At 47.1% G+C, this 16110-nt stretch overlaps 1 protein-coding gene across 2 annotated transcripts; it reads right to left on the reverse strand.

Annotated features, from left to right (window-relative positions):
• Positions 1 to 446: 446 nt before the first annotated feature.
• LOC112557596 lies at positions 447 to 14316 on the reverse strand. Of its 2 annotated transcripts, XM_025227556.1 has the most exons (7): positions 13461 to 14316; positions 5120 to 5363; positions 3968 to 4155; positions 3125 to 3310; positions 2655 to 2749; positions 1742 to 1806; positions 447 to 1711 (listed from the first exon to the last, which is right to left on the reverse strand). In XM_025227556.1, the coding sequence occupies exons 1-7, from the start codon at positions 14006 to 14008 to the stop codon at positions 1595 to 1597; spliced, it is 1443 nt and encodes a 480-aa protein (XP_025083341.1). In that variant the 5' UTR covers positions 14009 to 14316; the 3' UTR covers positions 447 to 1594. The 2 variants fall into 2 exon arrangements, with proteins under 2 accessions (XP_025083341.1, XP_025083340.1); XM_025227555.1 differs by having other exon boundaries at positions 447 to 1806; positions 13461 to 14163.
• Positions 14317 to 16110: the final 1794 nt, after the last annotated feature.

The following is a 16110-nucleotide window of genomic DNA, read 5'->3' on the forward strand; positions in this document are numbered from 1 at the left end:
ATGAGTGACAGCGACACGGGTTAGTGTCAAATAAAAGAAGTGTGAATAAAATCGGGGTTTGCTACAATATTTTCATCAATGTAAATAAACATCTATTCTAAACAGCTTGTGCTTTGTTGTTGTTGTTGTTTTTTAGATTTCCGTCAACATTCCCTATTGAAAACCCAGACACCATGTGAGGTAATGACTACCCGTAACACACACCCCACAATACACGGGTTCATGCTCTCATCCGTCACCCAGCGTTACGCACCAATGACTCGTGTGACGTGTCGTCCTCCCAGTGCTCCCCCAGGACGTTGGCGGAGTGACCTGTTGATTGGGTCGTCGATGGAGTTGCACTGAGACTTTGTGGGATTAGGAACAACCGCCTGCTGAAGTCGAATTCCATCGTGCATGCTTTGATGGAGACGATACAAATAAATGTAACTATAGCTATACATCGATAATATTCTCACAGTAAACATTTATTTGATGACGAAGTTTTCATGACCCGTAACACGAGGTGACCCCGACCTGAACACCACAGTGAACACGTGACATGTCAAGTGGGGCACCTCACGTGACGATGGACTGCATGAAATAATTTATTGCCCACAAAATATTCATGACAATGGGAGACTAGTGCCATGGCAGACGATGATGGAGTTGTGGGAATGTCCGTCAAGGTGGAGACAGGTTAGTTACACTGACAGCGGAGAGAACGACAGAAGGCGAGACAGAGAGAGAAGGAAAAGAGAAAAGGAAACAACTAAATAAAGAAGACAGACAGACCGACGTTTAGTCACAGAAATTAATTTGAGAAGGCCTCAAAGACTGAATTAAATGTAAATATATTATAGCTTCTGTGTCCAGTACTAGCAGGACTGGAACTGTGGAAGTGCTTGACAGTAACGAGACTACACTTGTACACTTGTATACTTATACACTTGGACACTTATACACTTGTACACATGTACACTTGGACACTTATACACTTGTACACTTGGACACTTATACACTTGGACACAGGCTTCACTGTTCAACAGACAAGGTCAGTGCCTGCACACTCAGATCCAACTACAGTCCAATGGAAAATAATCAAAGTAACAATAAATAAATAAAACAGTTTAAAAGTCGTGTAGGACACAGGTCTCTACAAATAGAATGTCAGAAAACGACCGCCACTGGTGCCAGCCACGACCTCTGTAGCCGTGGTGTGTGTCTGGCGGTCTCCATGTCCGACACCTTGTGGTGAGGTGTCTCCATGTCTCTCAATCTGACACCATGGTGTGAGGTGTGTCCGTGTCTCTCAATCTGACACCATAGTGTGAGGTGTGTCCGTGTCTCTCAATCTGACACCATGATGATGAGGTGTGTCCATGTCCGACACCATGTAAATGTAATATAACACTATGTGCACAATGGTGGTGAGTGTGTCAGTCTGACACTATAGTGTGAGGTGTCTTCATGTCCGACACCAGGGCACCGGCTGATTGATGAGTCAGTCCAGTGTCCAGTGAAAGAGTGAGAGAGTGTAGAAGGTGTGTAAGGCACTGAGTGAAGACTCGGCACAGGTGTGGCTTCACGACCACCTGCAGGACGCACGCGATGTTCACGTGTACCCCAGAGTAGTCAATTCACTGGCCACTGTCACAATCACATCAGTGTACCGATGCAAAAAGGTGTCCACAGGTAGATGGTTTCTTTTTAAATGGTTGACTTCGCTCTCCTCTGTGACAGTCCTGTAGTGCTGGAGCACACCCTCACTGTGCTGGACACGACAGCGAGTGAAGCCGGGGCGGAACACCTCTATGTCGTGAATACCTGGCAACATCAAAGTGAAGGTGAGACACACAGCACTGTCTGACTAACTGTCAAATGATCACCTGACGACTTCTGGACTGAGGTCAGTCACTAGCAACATCAACAGCAGCAGTTGGGTGAGGTCCACCATGTGAGGTCTGTGAGGCTTGTGAGGTCTGTATAGGCTGTGAGGTCTGTGAGGCTGTGAGGTCTGTATAGGCTGTGAGGTCTGTGAGGTCTGTGAGGCTGTGAGGTCTGTGAGGTCTGTGAGGCTGTGAGGTCTGTATAGGCTGTGAGGTCTGTGAGGTCTGCGAGGTCTGTGAGGCTTGTGGGTCTGTATAGGCTGTGAGGTCTGTGAGGTCTGTATAGGCTGTGAGGTCTGTGAGGCTGTGAGGTCTGTGAGGCTTGTGGGGTCTGTATAGGCTGTGAGGTCTGTGAGGTCTGTATAGGCTGTGAGGTCTGTGAGGCTTGTGGGGTCTGTATAGGCTGTGAGGTCTGTGAGGTCTGTATAGGCTGTGAGGTCTGTGAGGCTGTGAGGTCTGTGAGGCTTGTGGGGTCTGTATAGGCTGTGAGGTCTGTGAGGTCTGTATAGGCTGTGAGGTCTGTGAGGCTTGTGGGGTCTGTATAGGCTGTGGGGTCTGCGAGGTCTGTGAGGCTGTGAGGTCTGTGAGGCTGTGTGGTCTGTGAGGTCTGTATAGGCTGTGAGGTCTGTGAGGTCTGTGAGGCTGTGTGGTCTGTGAGTTCTGACAAGTACTATGTGACATGACAAAGAGTTCATTACAATTTTTGTGACCAGACAAAGATGGCGAGTAAATAGCGATGTTATGAGAAGGAAATAGCATGAGTATACTAAGTGTCACGTGACTGACCGCTGATCTCCACGCGCGTGGGGTCAATAATCATCTTCTGCCGTGACGTGCCCGTTGCCATGGCTTGTGTCTTGAGAAAGGTGTTCATGCGATACCTGCAACACCATAGCGACAGTGTTGACCTGGAGTTCTCTCTCTCTCACACACACAGACACAAACACAGACACACACACAGACACACACACAGACAAAGACACACACACAGACACAGACACACGCAGCCATGCATAGAGACACGCAAACACGCACGCACACAGCATGTCATGATACTCTTGTCTACTCAGTCACCCACATCAAAGCAGCTCTTCCATAAACTGCTACAGGTGTACAACAGGTAGCCAGTACACAAGTCCTTATACAGACAGGGTACAGGTGGCAATGCCAGTACACAGGTATACAGACAGGGTACAGGTGGTAACTTCAGTACACAAGTCCTTATACAGACGGTACAGGAGGTAAGCGTAACTCACTTCTCCGCCAGGGGGCGGTGGGGGAACTGTATGTCTGTGTCCGGCTGCTGTAGCGGGAAGAAGATGTTGTAGAACTGCAGGCTGCCGCAGTTGGGGCGACCGACCAACCACATCCACGCCAGCGTCAACAAGCTGGATGTCGAGCGCGGCACCAGGATCTCGTCCACATCACCGAACATGACAAACCTGTACACACACAAACACATTTATATGTCACACACACATTTATATGTCACACACACAGACACATTTACACACACACACATTTATATGTGTCACACACACAGACACATTTACCGCGGCCTTCACCTTAACGTCCTTCATTCAGGGTGTCACGACACCCCAGGGTATGTTTGTATCCTGGACTGTTGTACTACTGGCGATAACACTGTTACCATCATGTTACAGTGCTGTTGTACTATTGTTACAGTGCTGTTGTACTATTGTTACAGTGCTGTCGTACTATTGTTACAGTGCTGCTGTACCACTGTTACAGTGCTGTTGTACCAATGCTACAGTGCTGTTGTACCACTGTTACAGTGCTGTTGTACTATTGTTACAGTGCTGTTGTACTATTGTTACAGTGCTGTCGTACCAATGTTACAGTGCTGTTGTACTATTGTTACAGTGCTGCTGTACTATTGTTACAGTGCTGCTATACCATTGTTACAGTGCTGTCGTACTATAGTTAATGTTCTGTCTGTGCTGCTGTACCATTGACAGCAAAGGTGTTAACAGTGTCAAGGAAGAAGCCACAGACTAACCCCGTGTCACCTGCACACCTGTAGCTTGATCACGTGGACACAAGCTGATTACTATGTAAGACACCAGGTGGCTGCTCACCTGGACACGTGCAGGTTACGGTAGATGCAGTCCTGTATGTTTGCCAGCTGACCGAAGTAGTGGATATCTGAGGCTGGCACCGGCAGGTTCCACTGATACAGGTCCAGCTGTCCACGTGACCTGTACAAGTCCAGCACACGTTGCTCCTGGTCACCCACCTTCAGCGAGTACATGACGAAATGCTCAGTCTGCAACATCACACATCACGCAACATAATGCAACATCACACAACATCACACAACATCACACATCACGTAACATAATGCAACATCACACAACATCACACAACACCCAGCATCACCCAGCATCACACAGCATCACGCAGTGTGTTATCCCAGCCTCATTCACAGCGGTGTCCAGAAATGTGATGGTAAAGGTGTTTAGTGTACAGCAGGTGGTAACATCCGCCCGCTAATCATCGTCAACCGCAGATTTCAGTAACTGTCAGCTTTCTTTCACAGCAAGGTAAGTTGATATCACAGGATTCACGTGGCATTGTTTACTACCAGAATACTACAAAGATCATTTGACGCTGCACTGCGAAGGTCGGGGGAGCCTCGCTCTGTCTTCACAAGGTTTGCCAGTGTGAGGATGTCTGTAGACAGGTGGCACTGTCCCTGGCTACAACCACTTTATTCTTTGCTACACACTCGCGGTTATCGTGTGTTGTGTGTGATTGTGTGTGGAACATTCACCACTTGAAGATAACCGGCCAGCAGCGACCCTCCCCCCGACTGCTCTTTGACCTCTTAGTCGTCCTTCACTTCACGGGGTCAGCTTTCATTTCTCTTATCTCTCTTATCTCTGCAACAGGCCTGCGGAGTCGTCCTCCCCATCCACAAACTACCCTGTCGGTAATGAGACACGTGAGAGCGACGACAGAGAGGCTACACAAGGGGGCATGGTGGTGGTCCGTTCACAGTAGTGAGCATCTCCCCCAACATGTAAACACTCAGCTGATGTGTGGGCGTGGTGGTAATAGTAGTTATAAACCACGTGATCATATTAGTAGTTATAAACCACGTGATGGTGTAAGTACTTACAAACCACGTGATGGTATTACTATTTATAAACCACGTGACTGTATCAGATCAAGTATTGCATGTGTACATATTGTGGGTATGTGTGATTGTGTGAAAGAGAGAGGCTCACCCCAAAATGTCTGTTGAAGGTGAACATCTCCACCAAGGGAGTGCTGGCTGTGAGACTGGAGTGCAGCGCGGGGTTGCAGCGCGTGAGGTTGCGGAGCAGGTTGCTGCTGTACGTCCGCCAGTGCACGTGCACCACGTTGAGCGGCTGCTGGCCTTGAGACTCCCTCCAGGTGGGGGGCACAACGGACACAGCCTGGGGACGATCCCCCGCCTCCAGGGGGCAGATGACTGCTGCCGACCGGTACCTGAAAAGAGGTGGGGAGGGGAGACTTTGAAATATTTTAGGTAAGTAGTATACATACGTCACATGTGTACATAGAAAACATTCCAGTTACAAGTACATCGGGTGAAACAACACCGGACATTCATTGGCTTCTCGTTCTCCGTCACGTGACCTGATGACCAGCATAAACAAGTCTGTCACGAGTGCTACTGCCGCTAGTTACAAGTGTAAACAAACTGTGATTGTCATTCGATCTTAGACACCATTACAGTGTGTACAAGATGACATGTACATGACAATAAAATATTAGTTTGTACTTACATCAAACATGTGAACTACACAACATACACAGTATCTATCTAACATGAGTGAGAAAAGAATGTATCAAGCTGCAAGTGTAAATAGACTGTTGTGCATCCAGTAGTTGCTACATTTTATTTTAAACTTATTTACATTTTATACAATGGTGGCTCATTTCATTGATTGATGTCTTTGTAATTGTGGCGTCTGTTTGTAAATACGGAGTCTCTATGTTGAAAGAATATTGTAATATAATCAGCATACTAACACATACCTACACGAATTACTGAAACCTTGTGTGCAGTGTGTTAAAGATAATATTAAAGACTATTGCTGAGTTCACACCACAGTTTTTCACTAATAATACTTATTCCAGACAATGATCAACACTTACACTCAACTGCTAAACTGGACATGAATGAAGGGGTGCAAACACACCCACATCTCCAGGTTTCTTCACCTTTGTTGTCTACAAAGTCCTCACAGGCCGATTCACAAAGATAACGACCAACTTCCATTCTGTTTCTTGTTGACCTCTTACATCGAAACTCAGGAAGAATATTTGTAAATGATGGCTCTTCTGTGACATAAGGCAAGTGTTGGCCTTATTCCCAAAATGAACAATCCATAAAAGGTTTAGTTCCGGTTGAGAGATTTAAATATACTTGGGCGGGAGCCGACATGAAGCTGTCTCTTGTGTGTTTTCTAACTGGACAGTTTAATGAGTGCCACCTCTAATACCCACAAACCGATAACACAACATGGTGTCAGAAGTGAGCAGCAATGTGCTAGCTGTGTGATTTCTCCAGAAACTTTCAGGTGGGCACGTTTTTCTCATTTTGAAATATTGCGTCGTACGTTCGCAAAGTGACATTTCTCGCAAGATGGCGGAGACACATCAGAGAAAACACTTCACTGCAAACGTTCCTGTTCCCTCAAAGCTGGATTTGTCTTCTAACATTGAAGTAAATTGGAAAAAATTTATTCGTCAGTGGCAGAACTATGAGGTAGCTACGCGCCTTGATAAAGAAGATTCAGCTTATCGTTGTGCAGTTCTATTAGCTTGCATTGGTGAGGACGCACAAGAAATCTACGAAGGATTATCCTTTGCAGAAGGGGAGAACGACAAAGATATTCAGACTGTCATCGACAACTTCAACGACTTTTGTTTGGGTAGCACACATGAAGTGTATGAGAGCTACAAGTTTCATAGCCGAAACCAAAACAAGGATGAGTCAGTTGATACTTACGTCGCAGCTTTACGCAAGTTAGCAAAATCATGTGATTTCAAAGATGTTGACCGCATGATTCGTGACAGACTTGTGATCGGTGTTCAAGATGACACTATGCGTGAAAAATTGTTGCAGAAGAAAACACTCAAGCTTCCAGAAGCAATAGAAATTTGCAGAGCTCATGAGACTTCCAAGACTCAAGCACACTCGATGTTGGCAAGCAACAGCGAGAGTACAGTTGAAAAAACCATCAACAAGATTCAGAAAGGTCAGCGAAAAGTTCGTTGCGGTACGAAGCCAGGCCTTCGGGGAAAACCAGAGACTAAGCCATGCTCTCGATGCGGAAAAGGTTCCCACAACAGAGATGGTTGTCCTGCAAAGAACGCTAAATGCAGAAAATGTTCCAAGATTGGTCACTACGCTGCAGTCTGTCGCTCTTCAGGTTCTTCTAAGATTCACACAGTGGAAGAGGAAGAAGAAGACGAAGAAGCTTACATGGTATGATTGTGGGCAGTGTGACAACAGATCCTTGGAAAGTCAGTCTCCTGATGGAAGACACAGAGAATGTATTTAAGCTTGACACCGGAGCTGATGTTACCGTCGTACCTCAGACCGCAGTTCCAGCAGCCAAGCGACCATTGCAGAAAGTGCGCAAGAAACTGTATGGTCCAGGTCGTGTTGAGATAGCTGTGGAAGGCATGTTCAAGGCAAAACTGACATACAAGAATGTCTCTACACTGCAAGATGTGTATGTCGTAAAAACACTTGAAGAACCATTGCTAGGTCGACCAGCCATTACAGCGTTGAAGTTGATTGAGAGAATCAACACAGTTATAGAGGACCACGAAAAACAGTACAAGGAAGAATTCCCAAAACTCTTCAGAGGACTAGGAAGTCTACAAGATCCTTACAAGATTCGTCTGAAAGAACAAGCTGTTCCATATGCAGTAGCAGCTCCAAGACGCTTACCTTTGCCCTTGAAACAGAAAGTCAAGGCAGAATTGGATCAACTTGAAGAACAGGGAGTGATTCGCACAGTCACCAAGCCAGTGATTGGTGCGCCCCAATAGTAGTGGTGCCAAAGAGCGACGAGAGAGTCAGAATCTGCGTCGATCTGAGCAAACTAAATGAAGCAGTTCGCAGAGAGAACTACCCGTTACTGTCAACAGATGAACTGTTAGCCCAGCTGTCAGGAGCAAAAATGTTCACAAAGCTTGATTGCAAAAAGGGTTTCCATCAACTTCCACTGGATGAAGGAAGTCAGGAGTTAACAACCTTCATTACACCTTTTGGAAGGTACTGTTATACACGCTTACCTTTCGGGATAAGTTCAGGGCCAGAAGTATTTCAACGACGAATGTCTCAACTTCTGGCGAACCATGAAAATGTGATTTGTGACATTGACGATCTGCTCATTTTCGGTAAGAACAAGCAAGAACATGATCGTTACTTGAAGAAAGTGATGTCGACGCTTCAAGAAGCGGGCATTACCCTGAACGACGAGAAGTGCCAGTTTGCCAAAGAGAAGATATCCTTTCTCGGGCACATCATCTCGAAAGATGGGATCGCCATCGACCCAGAGAAACTGTCTGCTGTGAAGAATTTTCCCAAGCCAGAGAACATTCTGATCTCAGAAGATTGTTAGGAATGGTTAACCACGTTGCGAAGTTTGCAGGCCCTAACCTCGCAAACGACAGCAAACCGCTACGTGACCTGCTCAAGAAAAAACATAGAGTGGTGTTGGGACACTGCTCAAGAAACCTCGTTTGAGAAGATTAAGAAACAGCTGACTGAAGCTCCAGTGTTGGCACACTATGGTACTGACAAAACGACCGTCGTCTCAACAGATGCTTCATCTTTCGGTCTCGGTGCAGTATTACTTCAGAAACAGTCAGATGGTCACCTCAAGCCAGTTTTCTACGCATCAAGAAGTATGACGGAAACTGAGCGCAGGTACGCGCAAGTTGAGCGTGAAGCACTCGCAGTGATTTGGGCGTGTGAAAAGTTCTGTGACTACATCACAGGACTTCGTGATCTGACAATCGAAACTGACCACAAGCCATTATTGGCTCTACTGAAAACAAAGAACCTTGAAGATCTACCTCCGAGAATTCAGAGATTCCGGATGCGCCTGATGAGGTTCAAGTACAACATTGTCTACACAAAAGGCAAGAATCTCGTGACTGCTGACACACTCTCACGAGCCCCAGTAAGAAACACTCAGAAAGATGAGAGAAGTGAAGAAGAAGAGATCTTCATCAAGCAAGTGATTCAGAGCTTGCCAGCCAGTGAAAAACGCATCGAAGAAAATCAAGAATGAGACTGCAAGAGATACTGTTTGTAAGACAGTGCTGTATTATCTCCACAATGGATGGCCACGTTCTAGTCCAGAACATGAAGAACTGAAAGCATTTTGGACAGTACGTTCAGAAGTCACAGAACATGATGGACTTCTTCTCTACAGATCAAGACTGATCATCCCTGAAGTACTGAGAACAGACATTCTCCACAGACTTCACATTGGACATCAAGGCATCGTAAAATGTCGTCCCTTGGCCAGAGAGAGCGTTTGGTGGCCAAAGCTTTCTCAGCAGATAGAGTCCATGGTACAGAAGTGCACAATTTGCATCAAGGAGAGGCCAATTCCCCCTGAGCCACTCATTCCCTCTGTCACACCAGCATTCCCTTGGCAGAAAGTTGGCATGGACATCTTTGAACTGAAAAAAGAACAGTACTTACTGGTGGTGGACTATTATTCACGTTATATTGAGTTGGCACACTTGAAGAATACTTCGGCGGAAACAGTCATCAACCATGTTAAGAGCATTTTTTCCCGCCATGGAATTCCACAAATCGTCATCTCAGACAACGGCCCCGCAGTTCTCCAGCAAGCAGTTCCAAACGTTCGCTCAACAGTACGAGTTCACTCACACAACAAGCAGCCCCGTACTACCCACAAGCGAATGGCGAAGCCGAACGCGCCGTTCAAACTGTGAAATCAATCCTGAAGAAGGCAGATGATCCTTATTTAGCGATTCTCACATATCGCGCTACGCCACTTCAGCAAGGTCTCAGTCCAGCAGAACTGTTGTTCGGGAGAAGACTACGCACCTTGGTCCCCACATACCATCTCAGTTTTTCCGAGAAAAAGGAAAAAGAAAGGAAGGACTTTCATAAGAAAGACGAGATGCAGAAGTTGAAACATAAACAGAACTTCGACAGAGCACACCGTGCCAGACCAGCCGCTGAGTTGGAACCAGGTCAGCCAGTTTGGGTGAAGCAACCCAGACACCAGGGACGATCATCAAGTCTCTGCCAACAGATCATATGAGTAGAGACTCCCTACGGTCGCAACGACGCAACCGCCGTCTCTTGATTCCCAGAGATCCCAATCCAGAGACTCCCAGACCTATCCAAAGACTCTGTCGTCCCTTATTCCAACAAACCCAAAGTCCGAAGAGGATCCGACCCCTTGTCTGGTCTACACTCAGATGATCCAGACGTTACTGTTGACAATCCCAGAGCATGTCCAGAGCCGCAGCCAGGAAGGTGCCAGCGTCAAAGTCATCGCTCCTCCAGACCAGCCTGTCAAGACTACCAAGAGTGGTCGCACCATCAAGATCCCACAGAGACTTGACTGTAAATGATTGACTCGAAGCAAACGCACATAGACTTGAATGGGAAATGTCAAGAATATTAAATTAATGTTAATTAAGTATATTGAAACAATGTCCATTTTAAAGAAAGGGAGATGTGACATAAGGCAAGTGTTGGCCTTATTCCCAAAATGAACAATCCATAAAAGGTTTAGTTCCGGTGAAGAGATTCAAATATACTTGGGCGGGAGCCGACATGAAGCTGTCTCTTGTGTGTTTTCTAACTGGACAGTTTAATGAGTGCCACCTCTAATACCCACAAACCGATAACACAACATCTTCTAACAAAGATATTTGAATCACAGATATATGGAATGCTAAATATGTACATGTAAAATGATTTTTTTTATTTGTAATTGTTTTATAGAAATAAATATGTCTGATTTTAATTAACAATAAAATAAACATGTCCAGGAGATGTGACCCTATGTTGGAGACTGCAATGTGAGACAGAAGACAGATGGCACACCTCCCACACGGGGCAAAGATTGGACAAATTCAAGATCCAAAAACACAGGTAAATAAACTGGTATCAGTGTTGTTCTGCAAGCAGGTGTTCACCCTGTGTATTGGTGTCGTGTTTAGATACTGATCATTGTGTCTGTCATCTAAATATTATCTGTTCATCAATACACAAACACACACACATCTCAGTGTTCACTTGATGGACGTTTATTGTCATCTATGGAGTGCAAGCAATTATGAAATTATGGAAATGTACATTTAATATGATGACATCAGAATTATAATTAACAGGTGTTATTATTTACATGTTTTCTCCTGGTGCTGTCACATCATATTAAGTTCACTGCAAGTTTTCGCTTTTATAGACATCGGCAACTGAGGTTGTGCTTGTAAGTGGTGAGAAAGTGAGGACAGAATCATTTATTTCTTGTATATTGCTCTGGTATCCTGTAATTGTAATAAAATCTATTTTTCAAATGTTTTCACAGTCGCCACAGCCTGATGCCCGCTGTCACAGCGTTAAAGGTTGTAAAGACAAAATAAAACTTATCACAATCTGGTAAAGAGGAGGATCAGCTGTAATCTCGTCTATTTTCGTGTCTGTCCATGCAGAAAAAGTTGAATGGTTCATATGATGTTGTGTTTAGTCAGAGAAAATACACGGCACTCTTTCGTCTCGTTTGTACTCCGATGACGTCAACTCGACCCCAGTGTCAGCTGATGACACGACATGGCTGGACATCGCCTACAGCCATGTTGATTGTCATCACTAATATCTCACTAATCCAGCTAACAACACACCACCGATCACTAGAGTTCAAATCCTAACAACGACCGACACTTCCTGTCCCTCGCTGACGTCACAGCCCGCCACAGCCTCGTCACCGTCCTCACCGCCGTTACTCTACCTTTCAGTGACAATCAGGGGGTCGCCAAGTGCCGACACACTCAAAGCCTCAAATACCGGACTGGCTTGTGCCTCTAGTTGACCCCGCTCTTGAGTCGACATAATGATAACCCTGAGAGGGTCAGGGAGGAGGAGGGCAGCAACCTTTCCTAGAAACACCAACTGGCGATTAGAGTAGACTGCAGTCATAATCTGTCATGTGTAGTGCTGTCACAATTCTGTCATGTGTAGTAATTCTGTCATGTGTTGCGCTATCATAATTCCGTTACACACCAAAAGGAAGAAGACAGGAAGGTTGCAGTCTATAGGTCACGTGTACACAGCTAGCATTCAGTTATACTGTAACTGTAACTGTAACTGTAACAGCTTCAACACAACAAACAATTATAATCAAATGTTTCCTGAAGCCGTCGTGCATCCCTACAGCGATGTGTATCGTCACCAGCCCTCGCTGCGTTGTGACAGGCGCCACCGTTACGTCCCCAACCCTCGCTGCGTTGTGACAGGCGCCACCGTTACGTCCCCAACCCTCGCTGCGTTGTGACAGGCGCCACCGTTACGTCACCAGCCCTCGCTGTGTTGTGACAGGCGCTCACCGTTACGTCACCAGCCCTCGCTGCGTTGTGACAGGCGCTCACCGTTACGTCACCAGCCCTCGCTGCGTTGTGACAGGCGCTCACCGTTACGTCACCAACCCTCGCTGTGTTGTGACAGGCGCCACCGTTACGTCACCAGGTCGACCACCAGCGGGAAATCCTTCTTACTGTGACAACCTTCCTGTGCCATGCACTGAGCTTATCTTGCTGTCAGGGAACATGGTGCACACGTGACCTGCTGGCCCTGTACAGCTGAGTGTGGGGTGAACGTAACAGTGAGTGAAGGCTGAAGTCTGCTCACTGTCAGCACAGTCGGTGTACACAAAGTTTACTCCACTAAGTCTAAGGACACCATTTCTTACTCAGGAGAATACTTCGGCACTTTTCTTTTTCCCACATCCTCTCACTTCATGCTTAACTCACTCCATTCTTCCTCCACTCTTATTCCTATCACTCTACCTCCTCCCTCTTATTTACTCGCGCTCTCCACAACATTGAAAGTCCGTGAATCTCAGTGTCTAGGCTCTACGTAACAGCCCCACTGTACACCCCTATACAGCCCCACTATACACCCTATACAGCCCCACTGTACAACCCCTCAACCGAACCCTCACTGAGCAACAGCCCGACTGAACTACAGCCTGTGGGTTTACTACCTCGACAATCAAACGAATAAATTCATGTTGCGAGACGGTTTGTCACAAAGCATGATGAGTGGGCCGCACAGTGAACACAGCCTGTCTCTTGCCTCCTGCATCACCAGCCACAGCCACAGCATCTTGTACAGCAGCGGCACTGGCACCACCGACACAGAGAAACAGCCTTACACACACACACACAGACACACGAACACACACAGACACACACAGAGACACACACATACACAAACACACACAGACACACACGCGAACACACACACACACGAACAAACACACACACACACAGATAGACACACAGACTCACTTGTAGCCCCACTTGGGCTCGGGGACGAACTGCACTGTCGCCGTGCGTGTAGCGAAGGGCCCTGATGGAGGCGGCGGGAAGCGAGCGAAGTAGAGGCATCGAGGGCTGGAATCCTGCAGGCCCTCTGCCACGATGGCGATGACGCGTACGACGGGTGTGCTGACGTCATCGTGGTACGCGGAGTACACAAAGGTGGAGTTGTCATCCACTGCCTGCCACACACCATCCTGCGAGGCTGCGCTGGTGTTCGCAGCAAACGCTGACCACAACCACGACGACGACGACGCTGCAGGCGGGGGGCCTGTGGACGGAGGTGCAGCAGTGGGGGTTGGTGTGCTGCGCTCTCCTCCTGACGCACTCGCCAAAACTTTTGTGGTGTTTGCAGTCGACGAGAGATTTCCTGTCGACAGCAACAGCGAGATGCTGGCGGCCGCCGGTGCAGGCACGAGGGTGACGTCGTAGGGCACGAGCCTGGTGTAGGCGATGTAGGCGATGACAGACAGGACGTACGTCACTATACACACGAAGGCCAACCGCCTGCAGTCCATCCTCGACCCTCAACTGCGGCGGCGAACTTTTCTCGACAAGCACGCGCCGGGATGGTGGGCGTGGTCTAAGTGTGACGTACACACGCTGGCTCACCGGCGCCACTCCACGGCCTGGCACATTCCCTTTCTTGTGTGCTGACGTCAGCCAGCGAGCAGCAGCAGCAGCTCACAAAGTAAACAAACAATATGGTGGAGTGACAATATGTTTATTGGACAGCGCATCCTTTGGAAAGACTTTGTAAACACAATGGAGAATGTTTGTTTGTTTGTGTCTTCTTAACGTTTGCTTTCTAGCGACTGGTCTGCCACAAGGGCCATAACTGTGTGTCAAGTGAACTGTTCACACGTCACTACTAATGTATACACGTCACTACTACTACACATGTTACTAGCACACGTGTCACTACTACTACACACACTACTGCTACACGTGTCACTACCACTACACACGTCACTGCTACTGTACACACGTCACTACTACTACTCGTGTCACTACTACTACACACGTCACTACTAATGTATCCACGTCACTACTACTACACATGTCACTACTAGTACACATGTTACTAGTACGTGTCACTACTACTACACACGTTACTACTACACACGTCACTACCACTACTCGTGTCACTACTACTCATGACGGACGTGTTTGTCAGTATGTGTCAGTTGTGACGCCTGTAGAGAGAGGCACGTGCTGTGAGCGTGAGTAGAGCGGAGCTGTGTGCTGCTCATGAGCTGCCCTTTGAGGAGGATGATGAGGATGATAAGGTTACTGAGTGTAGGGGGGATGAGGTACTGCGGGGGGCGCCGCGTGCCGTGCAGATGAGCAACACACGTGTTCCTAGAGTCGTTCTTCCCGCGTGTGGAACGTGAAGTACTTTATGCAGCGTTATACACGTGTGTGTGTGTGTGAAGTGCTTTATTCAGCGTTATACACGTGTGTGTGTGTGTGTGAAGTGCTTTATTCAGCGTTATACACGTGTGTGTGTGTGTGTGAAGTGCTTTATTCAGCGTTATACACGTGTGTGTGTGTGTGTGTAGTGCTTTATGCAGCGTTATACACGTGTGTGTGTGTGTGTGAAGTGCTTTATTCAGCGTTATACACGTGTGTGTGTGTGTGTGTAGTACTTTATGCAGCGTTATACACGTGTGTGTGTGTGTGGCAGCAGGACATGGTACATGATACCCAGTCTCCGCCTTTTCCTGTTGAGGTGGTGCAAATAACTGTCGTCACCAGCCACCCGGTGGTTTCCGGTGCAGACGTTGCTGGTACGAATGTCGTCGTCGTCGTCGTCGTCGTCGTGTCGAAATGTACAACATGGAATGTCGGGCTGGGACAATTAAACTAACACTCAAACGCAAGTCAAAACTTATTTGCTCATGCTTTGAAAATCCACGAGAGGAGGATGTTGGCACTGTCTGATGTTGTAACTGTCTGATGTTGGCACTGTCTGATGTTGGTATTGACTGATGTTGGTACTGTCTGATGCTGGCACTGTCTGATGTTGGTATTGTCTGATGTTGACACTGTCTGATGTTGTAACTGTCTGATGCTGGCACTGTCTGATGTTGGAGCTGTCTGATGTTGGAGCTGTCTGATGTTGGCACTGTCTGATGTTGTAACTGTCTGATGTTGGAGCTGTCTGATGTTGGAACTGTCTGATGTTGGAACTGTCTGATGTTGGAGCTGTCTGATGTTGGCACTGTCTGATGTTGGAACTGTCTGATGTTGGAGCTGTCTGATGTTGGAACTGTCTGATGTTGGAGCTGTCTGATGTTGGCACTGTCTGATGTTGGAGCTGTCTGATGTTGGAACTGTCTGATGTTGGAGCTGTCTGATGTTGGAACTGTCTGATGTTGGCACTGTATGATGTTGGCACTGTCTGATGTTGGCACTGTCTGATGTTGGTATTGACTGATGTTGGAACTCTGATGTTGGCACTGACTGATGTTGGCACTGTCTGATGTTGGAGCTGTCTGATGTTGGAACTGTCTGATGTTGGAGCTGCCTGATGTTGGCATTGTCTGATGTTGGCACTGACTGATGTTGGCACTGTATGATGTTGGCACTGACTGATGTTGGCACTGTCTGATGTTGG

The sequence above is a fragment of the Pomacea canaliculata genome, linkage group LG2 (assembly GCF_003073045.1).
Source record: "Pomacea canaliculata isolate SZHN2017 linkage group LG2, ASM307304v1, whole genome shotgun sequence".
NCBI lineage: Eukaryota > Metazoa > Mollusca > Gastropoda > Architaenioglossa > Ampullariidae > Pomacea > Pomacea canaliculata.